General features: G+C 41.0%; 2 protein-coding genes across 2 annotated transcripts; one reads left to right on the top strand and one right to left on the bottom strand.

Annotated features, from left to right (window-relative positions):
• Nucleotides 1–3114: 3114 nt before the first annotated feature.
• On the top strand, nt 3115–7648 carry tcte1 (t-complex-associated-testis-expressed 1). Its single transcript, XM_063496117.1, has 4 exons — nt 3115–3211; nt 3301–3869; nt 5045–5494; nt 7469–7648. Exons 1-4 carry the CDS (start codon nt 3115–3117, stop codon nt 7646–7648), a joined length of 1296 nt encoding a protein of 431 aa, XP_063352187.1.
• A 794-nt stretch (nt 7649–8442) lies between these two features.
• On the bottom strand, nt 8443–16319 carry tmem151ba (transmembrane protein 151Ba). Its single transcript, XM_063496265.1, has 2 exons — nt 15825–16319; nt 8443–13672 (listed from the first exon to the last, which is right to left on the bottom strand). Exons 1-2 carry the CDS (start codon nt 15906–15908, stop codon nt 12230–12232), a joined length of 1527 nt encoding a protein of 508 aa, XP_063352335.1. The 5' UTR covers nt 15909–16319; the 3' UTR covers nt 8443–12229.
• Between the last annotated feature and the right edge of the window lie 474 nt (nt 16320–16793).

The raw sequence follows: 16793 nt of genomic DNA on the forward strand, positions 1-16793 counted from the left end.
TTGCTCATACACTCTTTACTTTTAATTTTGGCCTTGTTTATTACAATTTTAATAAATTATTGGAAATGTTTTTTGTTTTTCTCATTTCTCTTGTTTGCTTCATGCCAAAACATCAGAGATGCCACTCTGATCAGTAAACATGTGCACCTCTTATGTGGTGCAGTAACAACCCCTCCCTTCGAACACTGTGATTCACTCCACAGAGAGCACTGGGACAGCAGCCTACAGAGTGAGTTTGCCTTCTGTGCTGTGGATGCCTGATGTCATGCCAGTCCATTAAAGCCGGAGTACGAGGGACGCGTGTGTCTGTCAGACCGCGTTACACGAGGACGACAGTGATGGACTGCCTCGGGGCTACAGTTGGAGCTTCTCGTTCCTCCATCCGAGCCGCCATCCGACTCCTGGAAGCAACCTCACGATGCCAGTAACAGCTATCTAACTGTTACTCAGTCACGCTCTCTCTGCCCAAGCATATGGGGAGCAGAGTCAGGATTGCAGCATCATGTACCTGCTTTCATCCATGCTTGAATGTTACACAACTGATGAAAGCTGATAAAGTCCACAACTGATTAATTCAAGGAACAAATTTATCCTGCATCTACTTGGTATTTGATTCGGGCACTTTAAAGCAAAGATTCACACAAATGTATGAAATTAAGTGTTACATCTTTCCACTGCATCAATGCAGCAAGGCTACACACTCTCGTTCCGTCTTTACAATGCTACAATGCTTTTCAGACTATGAAAAAATGCTCTAAGTGTAATTTGTGGCTTATGTGATAACAGTGGTGTCAAATTCCAACATCTCATTCTCTCAGTGCAATTAGCTCCTACAGCCGACTCTAAAGTTTCTGACTCCATCTCTATCCATGCAAAATAACTTGGCTTTAAATGATGTTTTGCTTAATAACAACCATGAGTCTCTTAAGGTGATATTTACAGATTTCTCACCTCCTACACAGTAGCCGTGCACCTGTTTTGTGTTGCTTGTGAGACAGATGGATCCACTCCAGTGTGCTCTTTTCCAAAAGGCCCATGGTCCAGACCCAAGGTCCATCTGGCAGTTTGGTGGCATCTGAGTGTTTCACAGCATGATCACTGCTTCCTCAGATGCAAACCTAAACACAAAGCACTCGTTTCTCTGTGAAAATAAAGCTGTGGTTGTATAAATACTGGATGTTATTTAAACATGCGATCTGTTCCAGGTAGCTTTGATTCCCAAATTAAGCAACTTATGATTGTACTCTTCTTCTCTTTCTACAGCTTATTGTTATTATTATTAATATTAGTAGTAGTAGTGATAGTAGCGGTAGAAGTAGTCGTGGCAGTAGTAATACTATAGCTTGTCATTGTCTGTGTTGTGTATTTGAGAAAAACTGTTTCATTCCATGAAACTCGGAATTTTTTTTTTTGCCGAACATATACTGGTGACTCACAAAAATGAAAATGATTTCCATGTGAAATGTGTACTTCCATGTGTCTTAATAAATTTTGTATTTATTTTTTGTCCCCTAAACACAGCAGTAAACAGTATAAACATTACGTTTATACGTGCATAGAGGTATCGGTCAACATTCAGAGTAAAAACTCAAATTTCCCAGAGACGTTAAAGTAAACTCACTGCGTTCCGTTCCCATGGGAACAGATGAACCCTAAACCAGTACTGCAGGTATGTTAGCATGTATACGACAAGGATTAGGCTGTGTATATCTAAGTAAATGACATAAAACAAATATTAAATAGCTCCGTGAAGAAGTTTTTATTCGATAGCTATAACAGTGGTGGGACTACATGCTCTTAAGCTAACTATGTAAGATACCGTATTGGCCAGAAGCTAGCAACTTCTGCCCAACTTCAAAAGCAACTCAATAGCCCAATAGCTGAGCTAGTTAGACTCACCATATAACCACAGTTGAAAATATAATATCTGTCTATGAAGGAAACTTTAAATGTGTGATTTATTTATTGAGGTATTCATTTTTATTATTCATTATTTATTTATTTAGTCCACTTCTGGCACTTATTTTGTAAAATTACTGTAATAACTTTATTCGAACATTGTTAGGAAATAAAAACTGCACGTAATCGCAAAATGTAATCAAAGTAAGTGAGTTAGTTAACTGAATTTAAACTTAGCTGATGCAGTTTATAAATTATTATTTTATTTATTAAGGGGAAAAAGCTATTTGAACCTACCTGCCCTGCCTGCCACCCCGTTTGTTAAATTATTCATTTAACCACATTTTCAGAAAGCTGAGTTCAATTTTCTATCCACACCCAGGACTGATCACTGCAGTGATCAGTGTAGTAGACTAAAAGACCACAAAAAGTAACACACCATGCCACGATTGAAAAAAGCAGTTGAGAAACAAAGTCATTGAGATCTATCAGTCAATGACAAAGCAGTTTCTAAGGCTTTGGGACTCCAACAAACCACGATGAGAGCCATTATCCACAAATAGACAAAACTCGGAATGGCAATGAACCTTCCCAGGAGTTGCCGGCATAGCAAAGTTACTCCAAGAGGACAGTGACGACTCATTCTGGGCAAAATGGCACCCATGGGAGAGTTCCAAGGAGAAAACCCCCGCTAACAAAAATGACACAAAGGCTCAAAGGCTTTGCCAAAAAATACCTTGATGATCCCCAAGACTTTTGGGAAAATATTCATCCAAAATTAAATCCCAAATTTATCCACACTAATGTGAAAGACTCGTTGCCAGTTACTGCAAATGCTTCGTAACAGTTCTTGCTTCCAAGGGTTGCATAACCAGGTATTAGATTTAAGGGACAAATACTTTTTCACATCACCAGGCTATTTGTAAGGTGATGGTCCAGATAGATTTAAATAGCTTTTTCCCTTAATAAATGAAATGATCATTTAAAAACTACATTTTGTATTTACTCAGGCTATCTTTGTCTAATGTTAAACTTAGTTTGATGTTCCGAAATATGTAAATGTGACAAATATGCAAAAAAGTTAGAAATAAGGAAGGGGCCAAATACAGCACTGTATTTTCCCCATACATTTCACTTAAGTGCCATAACTCTATATTATAATGCCTCTCTTTAACCTCCAGGGCTAATCTTATCCAAAGTGAAGATTGCAGTAACATGAGGAGGATCATTGCTGAAGATCTAGACTGGTCACTGGCTACAGTGTCTAGTTTGTCGAACCTCTGTCTCCAGTGCATAGTGAACAACTTTGAAGGTGGTTTTTAGTATCGCTATTATCCAGAAGTTTACAATCTCACTTGTAATAAAGCTGGAACTTAATTGCAAAATGTATACCTGTTGCAGAAAGGCCAGTATATGAAGAGCTTACATCCAGTGAGAAGGACTTCATTCAGAACAGAGTGTCCCTTTCCCTGCCTCTGCATTTCGCAGCCAATGTTTTCCCAGATGGCGTTTACTGGAAGCGATGCTGTGAGCAGAAGTGGAAAGTTTGTGACGTCTCTAATTACGGCGAAAGGTGGAAACAAATGTTTTTTGAAAGGCAGCTGGAGAACATCATTGAACTTTTCGTTCCAGGCATAACAGAGCCAAAGACAGTTCTAGACATGGTCACACTTTGTAAAGACCACATCAAGAAGCTAAACATCGCTCAGCTTCTGCCACCTGTCAAGGAGCCGCAGACGGAGGATGAGGAGCAAGCATCAGAGCTGACACTTGCAAATGAGGATGATAAATCTGGTATGGACCACTTTGACTTTAGGATCTTGCTTGACAAGCTTACAAACCTGGAAGAGCTGCACTTGGTGTACAAAGTCAAATCATGTGGTATGAACTTTGAATGGAGCATGTTTGAGATGACCAACCGAGACTGTGAGTCCCTTGCCAAGGCACTTAAGTCCTGTAAGACATTAAAGGTAAGTATTGCATTAAATTACATAGCATCCATTCCAGATATCCTATCTGAAAAAAGCTCCCGCCCGACTTCGTGCAGAAATATATCCCCATTCTATGTACGTTTTTTCCATTTGCACAAGCCCTCAAATAACAGGAGTGGGATTGGGTTGAAATTTGGTACCTTATTTTTTTTCCAGCATTTTGATCCTGCAGGATAGCTGCAGGATATTTTTGGAACAAAAAAGCTCAAAAGCTACAGCAAAATATCAGTTTTAAAACCCAGGACAAGTGTTGCACTCAGGAGTCAAAATCTACTTGTTGCTCAATGCAGTTGTTTTTCTGTGACCAACTTTGAGCATCAACATTAAAGGATATGTCAAAATCTCTGCAGAAAAAAATGCAAAAATGTATTTTGTGTAATATTGTAATATTTTAATACTTGCAATCTATCCATTAATTTTTATCTGGGTTCTGGCTGCGGGGGGTAGAAGTCTTAGCAGAGACGCTCAGAGCTCATCTGGGCGGACACCAAGGCATTCTTAAGCAGGCCAAGAGATGTAATCTCTAATGTGAGTAATGGGTCTGCCCTGGCACCTTCTTTTACTAGTGCACACCCAAATACCTCACCTGCATCCATTAGGTATCCTAATCAGATGCCAGAAGCCCCTGACCTGGACTTTCAATGTGGAAGAGTAGCAGCTCTACTCAGAGCCCCTCCTGAATGACCAAGCTCTATCTATTTCATATTCCAATACTAATGCTCAAAGTTGATTATAGAAGAAATTTTGCTGAACAAAAAAGCTGATAAAAAATTTGATCTTATTATAGTTTTAAACTGTTTTTATGTATGGATGGATGTATGGATAGTCCGTTTTTAAGTGTCTATCCGAACATCTATTCCATCTGTTTTTCTTCTACTTATCCAACAGAAACACAATGGTATGATGGTACATCCCCCCAAAAAATAAATTTTAATCCGATCTAAAAAGTGGCAAATTTCCAGCATCCACTTTGTACTTTGAGAGCCTGTAGCACTAAAAATGAAGGCAAGCATATTCTGAGGGTGTCCTGATTAATTTTTCAATGTTTACCCATAAAACATTACTTATCTGATCGTGTGGTGCTGATGCGTAAGCATGTTATTTTTTGTGTGTTGCTTGGAAAGACCCATCACAGGTTCTTACTGTTTCCTCAGCTCTTTAGGCTCCATCTAAGCCACCTTGAGGATAAAAAGTGCCGTTTGTTGGTGAAGTACCTTTTAGACCACCCCTCCCTGCGTACTCTAGATTTTTCTCACAACGTGATTGGAGACAGCGGAGCCAGAGCCATCGGCAAATTGCTCACAAAGAGCAAGCTGGAGATCCTTAACCTGTATGACAACAATATTGGCGGCCCTGGGGCCAAGGCTATAGCTCATGCCTTGTCCAAGAACACAACTCTTGTGTCCCTCAACCTATGTCTGAACCGTCTGAATGATGAGGGTGGTCAGGCTATTTGTAAGGCCTTGTTGAACAACAAAACCCTACTTCACCTGCAACTGGGAGCCAATGGGGTGACTTGGCTTACTGCGCTTTCCCTGTCTAGTGTGTTAGCACAGAATAACACCCTGAAGAGCATCAATCTCTCCTGCAACGCGCTGGGTGAGGTAAGAGAGCCATAAGTCTACTTTTCGCAGCATGAAAAACTGCTAAAATTAGAAACATGCTGTCTCAGAAAGATGCTGAAAAAGTAGTCTATTGTAATTCCTTATTATGTGGCTGTTTTATTATTGAAAGAAAACTGATTGCATTTCTCCAGACTGCAGAATGCATTTTATCCAAAATGTATAAATTCTGCACCCTAACCATCCTATGAAATTTGCGTTGACAAAGATAAAATCTCCATTAAAACCCTACAACCGTATATTCAAGAAAGCACTAACAGGAATAGAAAGATCATGTTTCTGCCTTTTTAGTTAATTAAATCCAGAAGTGAATTTAAAATCCTTGTCCGCACATACAAAGTACATACAAAGTCCTGAATGACCATGCCCCTTCATATCTTGAAGACCTTTTGGTTTGATTATTATCCCAACAGAGCCCTTTGTGCTCAGAGTTCCTATAATTGGAGACTAAGCCTTGAGCTACACTATAGTGCCAAACGTATTCGCTCATCTGCCTTCTCACGCATATGAACTTAAGTGATGTCCCATTCATAATCCATAGGGTTTAATATGATGTTGGCCCACCCTTTGGTGCTATAGCAGCTTCAACTCTTCTGGGAAGGCTTTCCACAAGATTTAATAGTGTGTTTATGGGAATTTTTGACCATTTTACCAGAAGCACATTTGTGAGGTCAGACACTGATGTTGGACAAGAAGGTCTAGCTAGCAGTCTCCAGTCTATTTCATCCCAAAGCTATCAGATTAAGGTCAGGACTCTGTGCAGGCCACTCAAATTCTGCCACACTGAACTCGCTCATCGAGACCTTTATGGACCTTGCTTTGTACACTGGTGCACAGTCATGTTGGAACAAGAAGGGGCCATCTCCAAACTTTTCCCACAAAGTTGGAAGCATAAAATTGTCCAAAATGTCTTTGGTATTAAGAGTTCCTTTCAGTGGAACTATGAAGCCAAAGCCAGACTCATCCATCTGATTGCCAGATGGAGAAACGTGATTCATCACTCCAGAAACATATCTCCACTGCTCTAGAGTCCAGTGGCGGCTTGCTTTACACCACTGCATTCAACGCTTTGCATTACACTTGGAATTCACTGAGCTCCTGGGAATGACCAAATGTTTGTAGAAACAGTCTGCATGCCCTGGTGCTTGATTTTATACACCAATAAAACTGATAATTGATTTAAAAAAAAAGAAAGAAAAGAATTTGTAGTTGCAAAGATATTATTATTATTATTATTATTAATAATAATAATAATGATAGATAGATAGATAGATAGATAGATAGATAGATAGATAGATAGATAGATAGATAGGTTTGCTGTTATCCCGAAAGCCATGCAGATTAAAAAATGTCAAAAATTAACTGACAGAGAGGAAGAGTGGAACTGTTATTTTAAGTTATGGTTTCACTGTAACCACTTATTACTTCTTCTTGTTAAATTTGTCAGCTTTGGAATGCTGGTTTATTTTGAAAAACTCTCAAACTGTGCTGTGCTGTGCAGACACAGCACAGTGAAGTCAACAGAGCAGCTGTAAAGTACTAGGATTTTCAATTATTCATAGATATGTGTGGGAAAACATGTAATAATGGAAAACTGAGTAAGTGTTGTTTCCCCAAGATAGGTAGATCTGAATTCCCCCTTCTCATGCTCTCTCTTCTTCGGATTTTAACTGCATATTGTATCTCTGACTGGAATACACTGCGGAGGATCAAAAATCACCCACATAGCAGAAATCCAACATGCGGTACCATCAATATTTTTGACCTTGGTTTCAGAAATAGAAATGTCTGTTTTACAAAAAACAGCAGAAGACTGGTAGCACCAGCAAAGGGGAGCTTATAAAGTGTGCTGTATTTCAAACTGCAAGGTTAGCAGTGAGATGTTTTTTCAAGGTTATTGAGGCCATCAGCAGAGCTTTTAGGTGTATGTGTGTGTGTGTGTTTGCATTTGTGCAGGTTGGAGGAAACGCTTTGGAGGAGGCGATGTCTCATAACACCAGTGTGACAGAATGCAATATCCACCTGACAGACATCGAAGAGCGGAGAGTTTCCATCATTAACCAAATGGTTTGGAACAACCAGTTTAGAAAACAAGAAACAAGCCCAAGAGAGAAGAATACTGAGAATGCCAACTGATGGTTTTTATAATATAAACCCATCTTTATCAGCCGTCTGTCTTTGCAATAGATGAACGTATTCATCTAAAACCACAATAAACGAAAATATGCAGCAAAATTCAACCAAATTTGGTCTAAAACACAATAGATGTAAGTGAGCCCTACACTAATTCTAACGTGAGAAAAATGTAGGATATGACATGTCATTAAGATCTTTAAACTATCTCAAATGAGTTGTCTGATATCTACTTAATTCATAATGATTGAAGCCGATGATTGGTTGCTGGCAGACCAGGTCATGTATCAATCATGGGTATCCTGCGCTGTCATTAGTTGTTGTTTCAAACAGTCTCCTGAAAGTTGAGCAAAGTTTATATCGGGATCTACCCACTTTGCGTAGCCAGCAGGGGGAGGGATGACATTTAGAATTTAATTGCCTTTCTGTGTGCTCTGTGGACACATCACAACACCTGAAAACACAATCAATGCACATTTACTCCAGTTCGAGTAACATTTCCAGAAATCTTCCAGCTGAGACTTTTTAGACAGTGAGTAAGTGTGAATAAATATGTCCTGTTTTGATTCATATGAAGCAACAGGAACCAATGAGCTTGGGACCGAGGGGATGGACCAACACACTGTTGCTTCTGTTCTATTTACTACACTTGTTGACAGTATCAAAAGTTTCCTTTGGCTCACAAACATGCAACACTGGTTGCATCAGCTGACCTCAGATCAGTGATCATAGTCTTTCTGGCATGTCTGTTGTGTATTTTTAAACAAATAGACCAGATATTTTAGTGAGCATTTCAGTTTATTGAGTTTTTTGTTCTACTTTGATACACATGTTTGGTATTCAGTCCTTATGTAACATCAAGGCAACGTCGTGATGGTGTTGGAATACATACAGACTTGCATTGTTTTATTTTTACCTATAATCTACTGGTAAATAGTGTAACTCTTGAACTAGGCGGCAACAAAATTATCAGTCAGATGTATTTTACAGTCATAGCCATGAATCAGGTGTATGTCACAGGTGTCACACCTAAAATCACAAATCAGTCTCCAGAGCCATTTGAAGAGAGGTTATTCTGGACTAATTTAGCCAAAAAGCAGAAAAATCTATGACAGAATACTGATTTATTAAATTTAGATCCTTAGTAATCACTAAGCATATGTTTATGCTTAGATATACCTTATCCCAAAGCAGTCAAATCACACCAACAGCATTTGTATTTTTAAAAAAAGTATTCTAAAATGATTAAAAACGTATTTAAAGGGAAACAAAACCATCCCAAAACAGCCTTTTTAGGGGGACTGTTCTGCTTCTCTCCATTTAATAGCAACACATCAAATCTGTCCCTGCTCCAGTTACCATTAAGTGTGTGTTTGTGTGCATGTGTGCACACAATATCCACATCGACTGACATTCTACACTCCTGTCTCTATTTATTTACAGTACAAAGCCATCCTGCTCTACAATGTTAAAAATCCACAGATTTATGGAAGTATAAAAAGATGAGGCCCAAAGCATCATTGAGTGAAAGAGTACAAATCATCGTACGAGCCTAATCTACCTCATAAGACATGATAACGGCTATAGCTGCTTTCTTTGCAGAAATGTTATTCTAACAGTCATCTATAGAGCAAAAGTGTATAGCTTTTAAACTTTCAGTTAGATTGTAATCGGTCAAATAGCTTGTTTCTGTTGCTGCGTAAACATTTCACGGGTAAACACATTTTTCTATTCGTACACGGGACTATGTATGAATATCACAGTGAAGCCACCTGAGAGGCTTGATGATGATGATGAAGGAGAGATTGTGATGATTTCAGAGTGGCACAGTGACTTTAGCATTGACATCCAGTGCATCCTCCTACATTTTGATTAACATAACAAAAAAGATATTTCGGTACATTTAAATGCCCTGTGGAGACTGCATGCTGTTATTTGTGTTGTCCTCTGAGTCATGCAAGTCCACTTGAGTCTCTGACTTCTGACCAGCACGAGCTCGGTTGTGATCCAGTCCTTCACAGCTACAAAATAAGTAAGTAAAGAATCTGAATGGGCTAAAAATTAACTTGTTAGCTCAATTGATTCCCAGCCATTTTAGCTCAGATCACTGACATCTGTTCTGTGAATAGTTTACCATACACACTGGAACCATTGAAAACAGAGATGTATAGAGAGCCTAAAATAATAACTTGCCATTTGTACACTTCAGTTTTTCTGTGATTAAACTAATTAATTTCAAACACTTGTAATAAATGTCCCCCTATCTCAAGATTTCAGGTGAGATTTTGGTGTTAGCATCTTGAATACAGGAGCCTGAAGCTGTTCATAACCCAACGCATTAAGTTGTTAGAGAGGTAATATGAGACGTATTATTCTGAAGAGTTGTTTTGTTTTCTTTGATAATGCAGATGTTTTTTCTAGTGGAAGATTTCTCTGGTAATAACCTCTTTTTCATGCTAAGATACCGCATTTTTCTTGTGTTTCATGGTGGAATCAATTTCAGCAAAAATCGACTTTAAAACGTTGCAGTTTACCAGACCTTTGCACGCAGACTAAGTGATGAATAGCAAGTGCAGAAGTGAAACTCAATGACCGGAGATGTTTGCATCTGCACCTCCGCCTTCTTTATGTGCAGATGAGAACGTGAGTGAAGTATCGGGATGTTGTTGCAAGCAGAATCGTTGACCTGAATACTATCCTGAGTTTGGGGTGAGGTTGCATAGATGACCTTGAGTTGTGAAAACAGGTTAAAATTGTTAGTTAAACGTGACTCAGTCTGTTATGAGGGGGTTGTGTCTCAGTCCACAGCTCCAAACACAACAACACACATGGAATGTAATGAGTATGGCTGATTGGTCACTTTATCGGGAAGGCAAATCTCAACACCAAATGTCTAAACACAGGTGAAGTTCATAGTATTCAGGGATGGCCGTAATGGCAGTATGATCCATGTATATCCGTCGTTATGGACGTCCTCTATGCTTAACCTCCATTCCTTCAAGTGGCTAAAAGACTGTCCAAAAATATTAAGGAGTGCTGGAAGAAATAAACCAAACTTTAAGCGATGGGTTGTGCTGCGGGGAGTTAAAATTAGATGATGTTTGTCTGAAAAGTTGCGGCGCGGCTGGCTTTTGTCACTGTTTGCATTAAACACTGCTTCGGTTCTTGGCTGCAAAAGTAAATTTCCCATCAGATACCGCATGCACTCAGCTGAGAGGAAGTAGGTTTTAGTGTTTTAAAGTAATCCTTTTATATTATTAAATCTGACACTATCAGTAGTGAATCCAGGCCTCTGCCTATTTCGAGTGTTTTCGATGGCCAGCTCTCTAGCTGTCTCTCTGATATGCATCAGCAGCAGCAGCAGCAGCAGCAGCACAGGGCTGGCTGTGTGAGTAATGTGAAAAAGAAATCTGAAAAGCATTTTGTGTCTGATTCTTACCAACTTGTGCATTTTTGCCTATGTTTTCAATAACCTTGGGGTGTTCTTCTGCTTGTTTTAATGGGAGGATAGTGAGAGGAGATGAGAAGTCATTGCAGCTTGTGCTTGTCAGTAATGGTTGATGCTAGGCACTTAAATAAAGAGGTAGGCTCAATGAAAATATTGCCAAACGCTAACCTAAATGGATCTTTAAGATTTTAAACTGGCGGAGTTGACACTGATTTCTCAGCAGTGCAGTGAGGGTTTTTTTTTACTGCTTTACAAAATGTACAGTTTGAACAGTTTAAAGAAGTGTTTATGAATCAGTTTTAAATCCTCGTGTCCTTCAGCCCTCGTCTGCTAAATTATTCAAACTCCTCCTGTGCTATATTTGGCGAGCCACAGAGTTTAATGTCATTGCAGCCAAGCACATATCAGCTGACTGAATGTTTTATCCGCACATTTATTTTCACTTTTTTTTCTCTTTAAATGGATTTCCATGAGCATTAACTTTGAATGGAGACATTAAATCATCCAGGATCAAAATGTGTTAACATGCAGATTTCTGTATTTGTCGACTGTACTGACTTCACTTTGATAAGAGCCATGAGAGGGTTAGGGTGTTTGATTTCAGCAAAACTACTTAGTCTCGTTAGTGTGTTTTGACAAGGTTGCTTATCTTTGCGTTCCATTTCTCGTTTGGCATCCATTTAATTTTTTAATTTGCTGCTGAGTCAAAGCCCATTTCAGGCTTCATATACCGGGAAATGTTACTCATATCTTTGTAAATTGTCTGTGACTAAGATCTGTAAATATGGCATTTACACTAGGATGGGATGGCCCTTGATTTTCATTGGTTATCTGAATCTCAACAGACTCTTTAGGGCTGCACATGACACTTTGGCAGTATCCTTTAAAGCCTCGCTGTATTTTAAACAACAGTCTCATTGGGTCTGTTTTTCCCTGATGTATTGAGTGATAAATTCCACACACATACTTTGTTGTAATTGCTGTTGTGTCAGGTGACAGTATGTTTAGAAATGTTAACAAATCCTTTGTTGTGGTAACTCAGAGAATGCTCTTTTTTTTTCTTTTTTTTTAATCTCTGTGTTAAAGAGACACAAGAGTCCATGTATGAAGAGTTTCCTTGGCTTTAGCTCGTGTCATCAGAGTGAAGTTTCTACACAGGAGCCATTTCTGTGCAGCGAGCGGTGGTCGTGGTTGAGGCAGCCTTCGTTGCGATGCACGATGAGCACTGGGAAGTACAGCGCGTCCTGATAGGCTGGAGGGTTCTCCTCACTGGCCTGCTGGCCTGACAGACAGCGCGTGCTCTCTGTGGGACACGACTGCTCATTCAGGCTCCCGCTGCTCCTCCACAGGCAGCTCCGCCTGGAGCCGTACAGCCGACCCAGCGAGAAGCGGCTGGCGCTGAACGGGATGCGGGGACTCCCAGTGTTGCAGATGCTGAGGGCGCTTCGGGAGAAGATGGAGGAGCTGCTTATGGCACGGTGGCAGCGTTCGCAGTTCTGCCTGTAGCTGCCGTAGCCTCCGGATAAGGAGTAGCTGTTACAGCTCCCTGAGAGCTGGGCCAGGTCCATGAGAACCGCCTCAGAGTAGCTGGGCACTAGCTGCTGGTTGGAGCGGATGTGCCACTCGAGCTCTGTGCTGTCAATTGTGTTGACCCGTGGGATGTGTCTGCAATACACCCGCTCCTCAGATGGCGTTACTGGCACATAGTCAAAGCCAAACAGCTTCTCCACATGGTAGTGCACACAGGCAGTACGATACTCTGTCAGCACCCTCAGAGGCCAGGACAAGGTGAAAGCAGCCGCTACCCAGAAGGTGGAGTTGGAAGCATACCAGGGAAGGTGATTAGGGTCAGAAAAGGCAATCATATACTCCTTAAAGTCGACATTCTTCAGGTGCATCCCCTCACGTGCCTCCATGTAATCATCAAGGCCCTCGTTTTCTGTAAAGAACCTGGCCCGCTGGTTCAGGTAGGAGTTTTCAGACTCCACATTGGCAAAGCTAAAGCACTTGGTGAACCTCAGCTTGGTGATGGGGAAACCATCCAGGCCCAGCAGGTTCTTCGATATGTCCTTAACCCCACAGTTACCGTAGTCAAACTCCGCCTCGGCTACGTGGGTGTTTACTCTCTCATGGTAGACCTGTGTAGTGGTGTAGGCATCTCCATTACGGTAACGTGTCACCTGTCGCGTTCTCCTGACATAGTGATAGCTGATGGCCTTCCACCAGATGCAAGGCGTAGCCTGCTGCATGCGCTGTATGCGCTCCGTCACGCTGTCAACATCAACCTTGTACTGCAGCTCATTCCTGGTGTAGCAGTGCCAGCACTCGACCAGGTAGACCACATAGAGCATGACCAGGAAGGCCAGGGGGATGTAGATGTAGCCATTGGAGCAGGGACTGTCATGGTACATCATAGAGTTTCCCTTGTAGGCGCTATTGAAGGTGAGGCGCGTGACCTCTGTCACCTGGCACCAGGCCATCACCCCGACACAGCCGTACATCAGCAGTGACAGCAGCAGGCATTTCCAGTGAGTTTCCTGACACAAGGACTTAGCCAGAGACTGTTTATGAGGCTGTTGCTGCAAAAGAGAGAGAAAAAAAGAAATGATTACAAACACAGGTATTAACATAATAATATAAGAAGGAGTAACCTATACCTGAAGATTTAAATGAATGGCACATTTTAATGTGGCATTGATGAACACAACCTAAATACCTGTAGGCAAAAAGTTAAGGAGCAGTGGCTCGTGTGTATAAAATATTTAAGGAAATATTCTTCGTTATAAGTGCTTTTGCATAGTTTATGCATGAGCCAAGAGCCAACTGCTCATTTCTTGCTCAGTGCTTGTTATAATCAGATGATTCCTTCATTATTACCATTAAAATGCAAAAGAAATCCTGTTGTCACGTGAGAGTTGAAGACTTGAAAGAACTGATATGATTTTAAAGAGTCAAAAACATTTAGGCAGACAGGCAGAAAAAAACGCTGTAGTCTGACTCGGGCAGCATTTAGATGGTGCCATCCTTTATCTCCTCGGGGCACAGCAAGCCCCAGCGGCTGCATCAAAGAGCTCGAGAGCTGGTTACGCCCTGCAGGAGCACAGCCACACAAAACCTGGCAGAGATTCAAAAGTCCCAGGAAGGGGAAGATTATAACTAAATTCATTCAAAAAAATTTGCATAACAGAGCTTGTGCTGGGGCAGGACATCAAACACTTCAGATTAGACTGTAAATGTCTAGATTTTGATCTATAGGTCAACTCTAAACACCACATTAAAAAAAAAGCATCTGATCTATCACAGCACTGATTTATTGAACTCGACATGTCAGCTCTGTGCTCTTCGAGTGACAGACGAGCATAAATAATCAATGTTCTTGCATCATAATTAACTTCCCGACCTCGGTCACATGGTCCTCAAGTACACTGCCAACCCAAGGCTACACCCCACAGAGCAAAAGGGATAAACAGTGAAATTCCCCACTGAGATAAACCTCCTGCAGGAGGAGTGCTCGCTCACCAGCATTCTGGCCATGTTCGAAAATTACAATCAATACTACGTGGCACATTTTGTGGCTAGTGTTACATTTTACAGGCTCGAGGTTAATGATGAACAGTTGTACAGCAGGAGATATTGTTCTGATTATGTGCCTGCAAAGCAAATGCATCTCTGCATGTTACAATCTGATTAAAAATGTGTTAGAAAAACCTTGCGATGGTCCTAAAATATGAAAGGATAATCCATTTTTTAATTGTACTGAGTTACATTTATATTTAAGGCAGTTATTGTATGAAACAGCTCTAAAAGTCTTCTGTGTACAGTTAGCTGAAGGCTCTTGTATCATTTTTTAACATTTGGTTTCAGTGTTGTTTTGTATTTAGTGAAAATTCCCTTTGCATGAAAGCAACAACTGAGAATCACTTCAGCACACCACCTTACGTGCTTATATCCTAATGTAATTTTACAGTTTGCACTCATAGAAGTCATAGACTTTAATATGAAAGTGGCTATGGTTAAAAGGAAAAACAGTTTCAAGAAGGTTCAAATCTGTACAGTCTTCACATTCAGGAGGCTGCCGTGGTGCCTTTAGTGCCTCTCGCAGTCATGGACACTTTCTCTTGACATAATAAGACCAGCTAGGTTATATAAAAAGACTCTTGTGTAATGGATATGTAACTTGCCCAGCATGTGTGCATATAGGGGAAGACTGGAGAAGAAGGAGAGGAATTGGGTGTTATATTTTAATTCAGGAAAACTGCTGTTGAGTCCTTGTGTTTCCAAATCTGTTTTAGTTTTACCCTTAAGGGAAATTTACAGACTTTTCCCCCCTAATATAACATCTCACTTCTCCCCGCCCTAGTAACGTCAACATGTCTTTTAAATGCTGCGTGACTTTCAATATCTTCTGGAAAGATATGAGCAAAATAAGTTTTTGTTTTAACACTTTCGTGTACCTGATTGGACCGTGATAGATTCTTAAACCTAATTTTGGAAGCCTGCCTGGAGGACACACAAAACAGGAGCGTAATCATGGCGTTCACACGCTCGAGTGCGTATAATAGGCAAATAAAACGCTTTAAGTGCTGTGCAAACACTTAAATCATAATCTAAAAAAAAAAAGCCAAATGATTATTACAGTGAGATTATTACAGTGAGCATGCACAGAGGCAGCCTGTCACTTAAACATGCCACACTACTCAAAAGCCTTAATTTACTGCAAACAATTCTTACCTCTTCCCGGGGGCTTTCCGTCTCCTCCTCGGGGACGGTGGCGGTGGCGCTTTCACTTGCCGTTGCAGCCGATGCTGGGGACATGGTAATAACAACAACACAAAGACCGGTGGTGCATGGATCTCCTGATGGGATGGGGGCTTTCCAAAGCAGAGTGAGACATAAACACGCCGCGAACTCCTCCGCGCATCATCCGCAGGAAACCAGTGCAGCAGGAACCCAAACAGAAGGGCTCAAAGGATGCTGCATCCCCAGCCTGTTTCAGGTGGGCACACTTCGCATGGTGTAGCCTACGGGAACGCGGTCATTGTGCCTCCGAAGAAGACTGAGAGGCTGTGACTCTTCTCGCGATGCGATGGTGATGGTGATGAGGACTGCTGCGGCGAGGGATCCAGTGTGATGAGGGAAGTGACAAAGCTCCTCTCCCTGCAGGCAGTGCCCATGACACCCAGTGAAGCTGTGAAGTAGGACAAAGGAGACGGGCAGCGGCACATGCGAGCAGCCAGCCCGACACCACGATGTAAATAACACGCACGTACGTGTCCACGTAACTCACAACAGCACAGAGGGGCGCTGCTGCCGCTGCTGAGGAGGGGGTGGCTCCCCTCAGCAGAGATCTTTATTCTGATCTGTATTTAAGCAAGTTCTTTGAAAAACAGTAATAGTAAAAGCTCACGTAGGGTTTAAATTCGTTATATATATGAAATTAAATAAGCCATCTGTGATGCTCCTGAGATATTATGATTTTTTGGCTTGTTTGGAAATGGCTTTGTTTCTTTTTGTCAAAGGGTTTAGTTTAGTTTAGTTTATTTACAAATCAATCAAAATACAAATTCCAACATAATAGACAAGATAGCCATTTGTTAAATGGGACTCCCAAAAAGCTAACCACATCTTATGAGTAGGGGCCTAATCATCAGATAATATCATGCAAATATAATTCCCAGGTCATGTTTCCTTTTTTTTGCA

This window comes from Pelmatolapia mariae, linkage group LG15, assembly GCF_036321145.2.
Source record: "Pelmatolapia mariae isolate MD_Pm_ZW linkage group LG15, Pm_UMD_F_2, whole genome shotgun sequence".
NCBI lineage: Eukaryota > Metazoa > Chordata > Actinopteri > Cichliformes > Cichlidae > Pelmatolapia > Pelmatolapia mariae.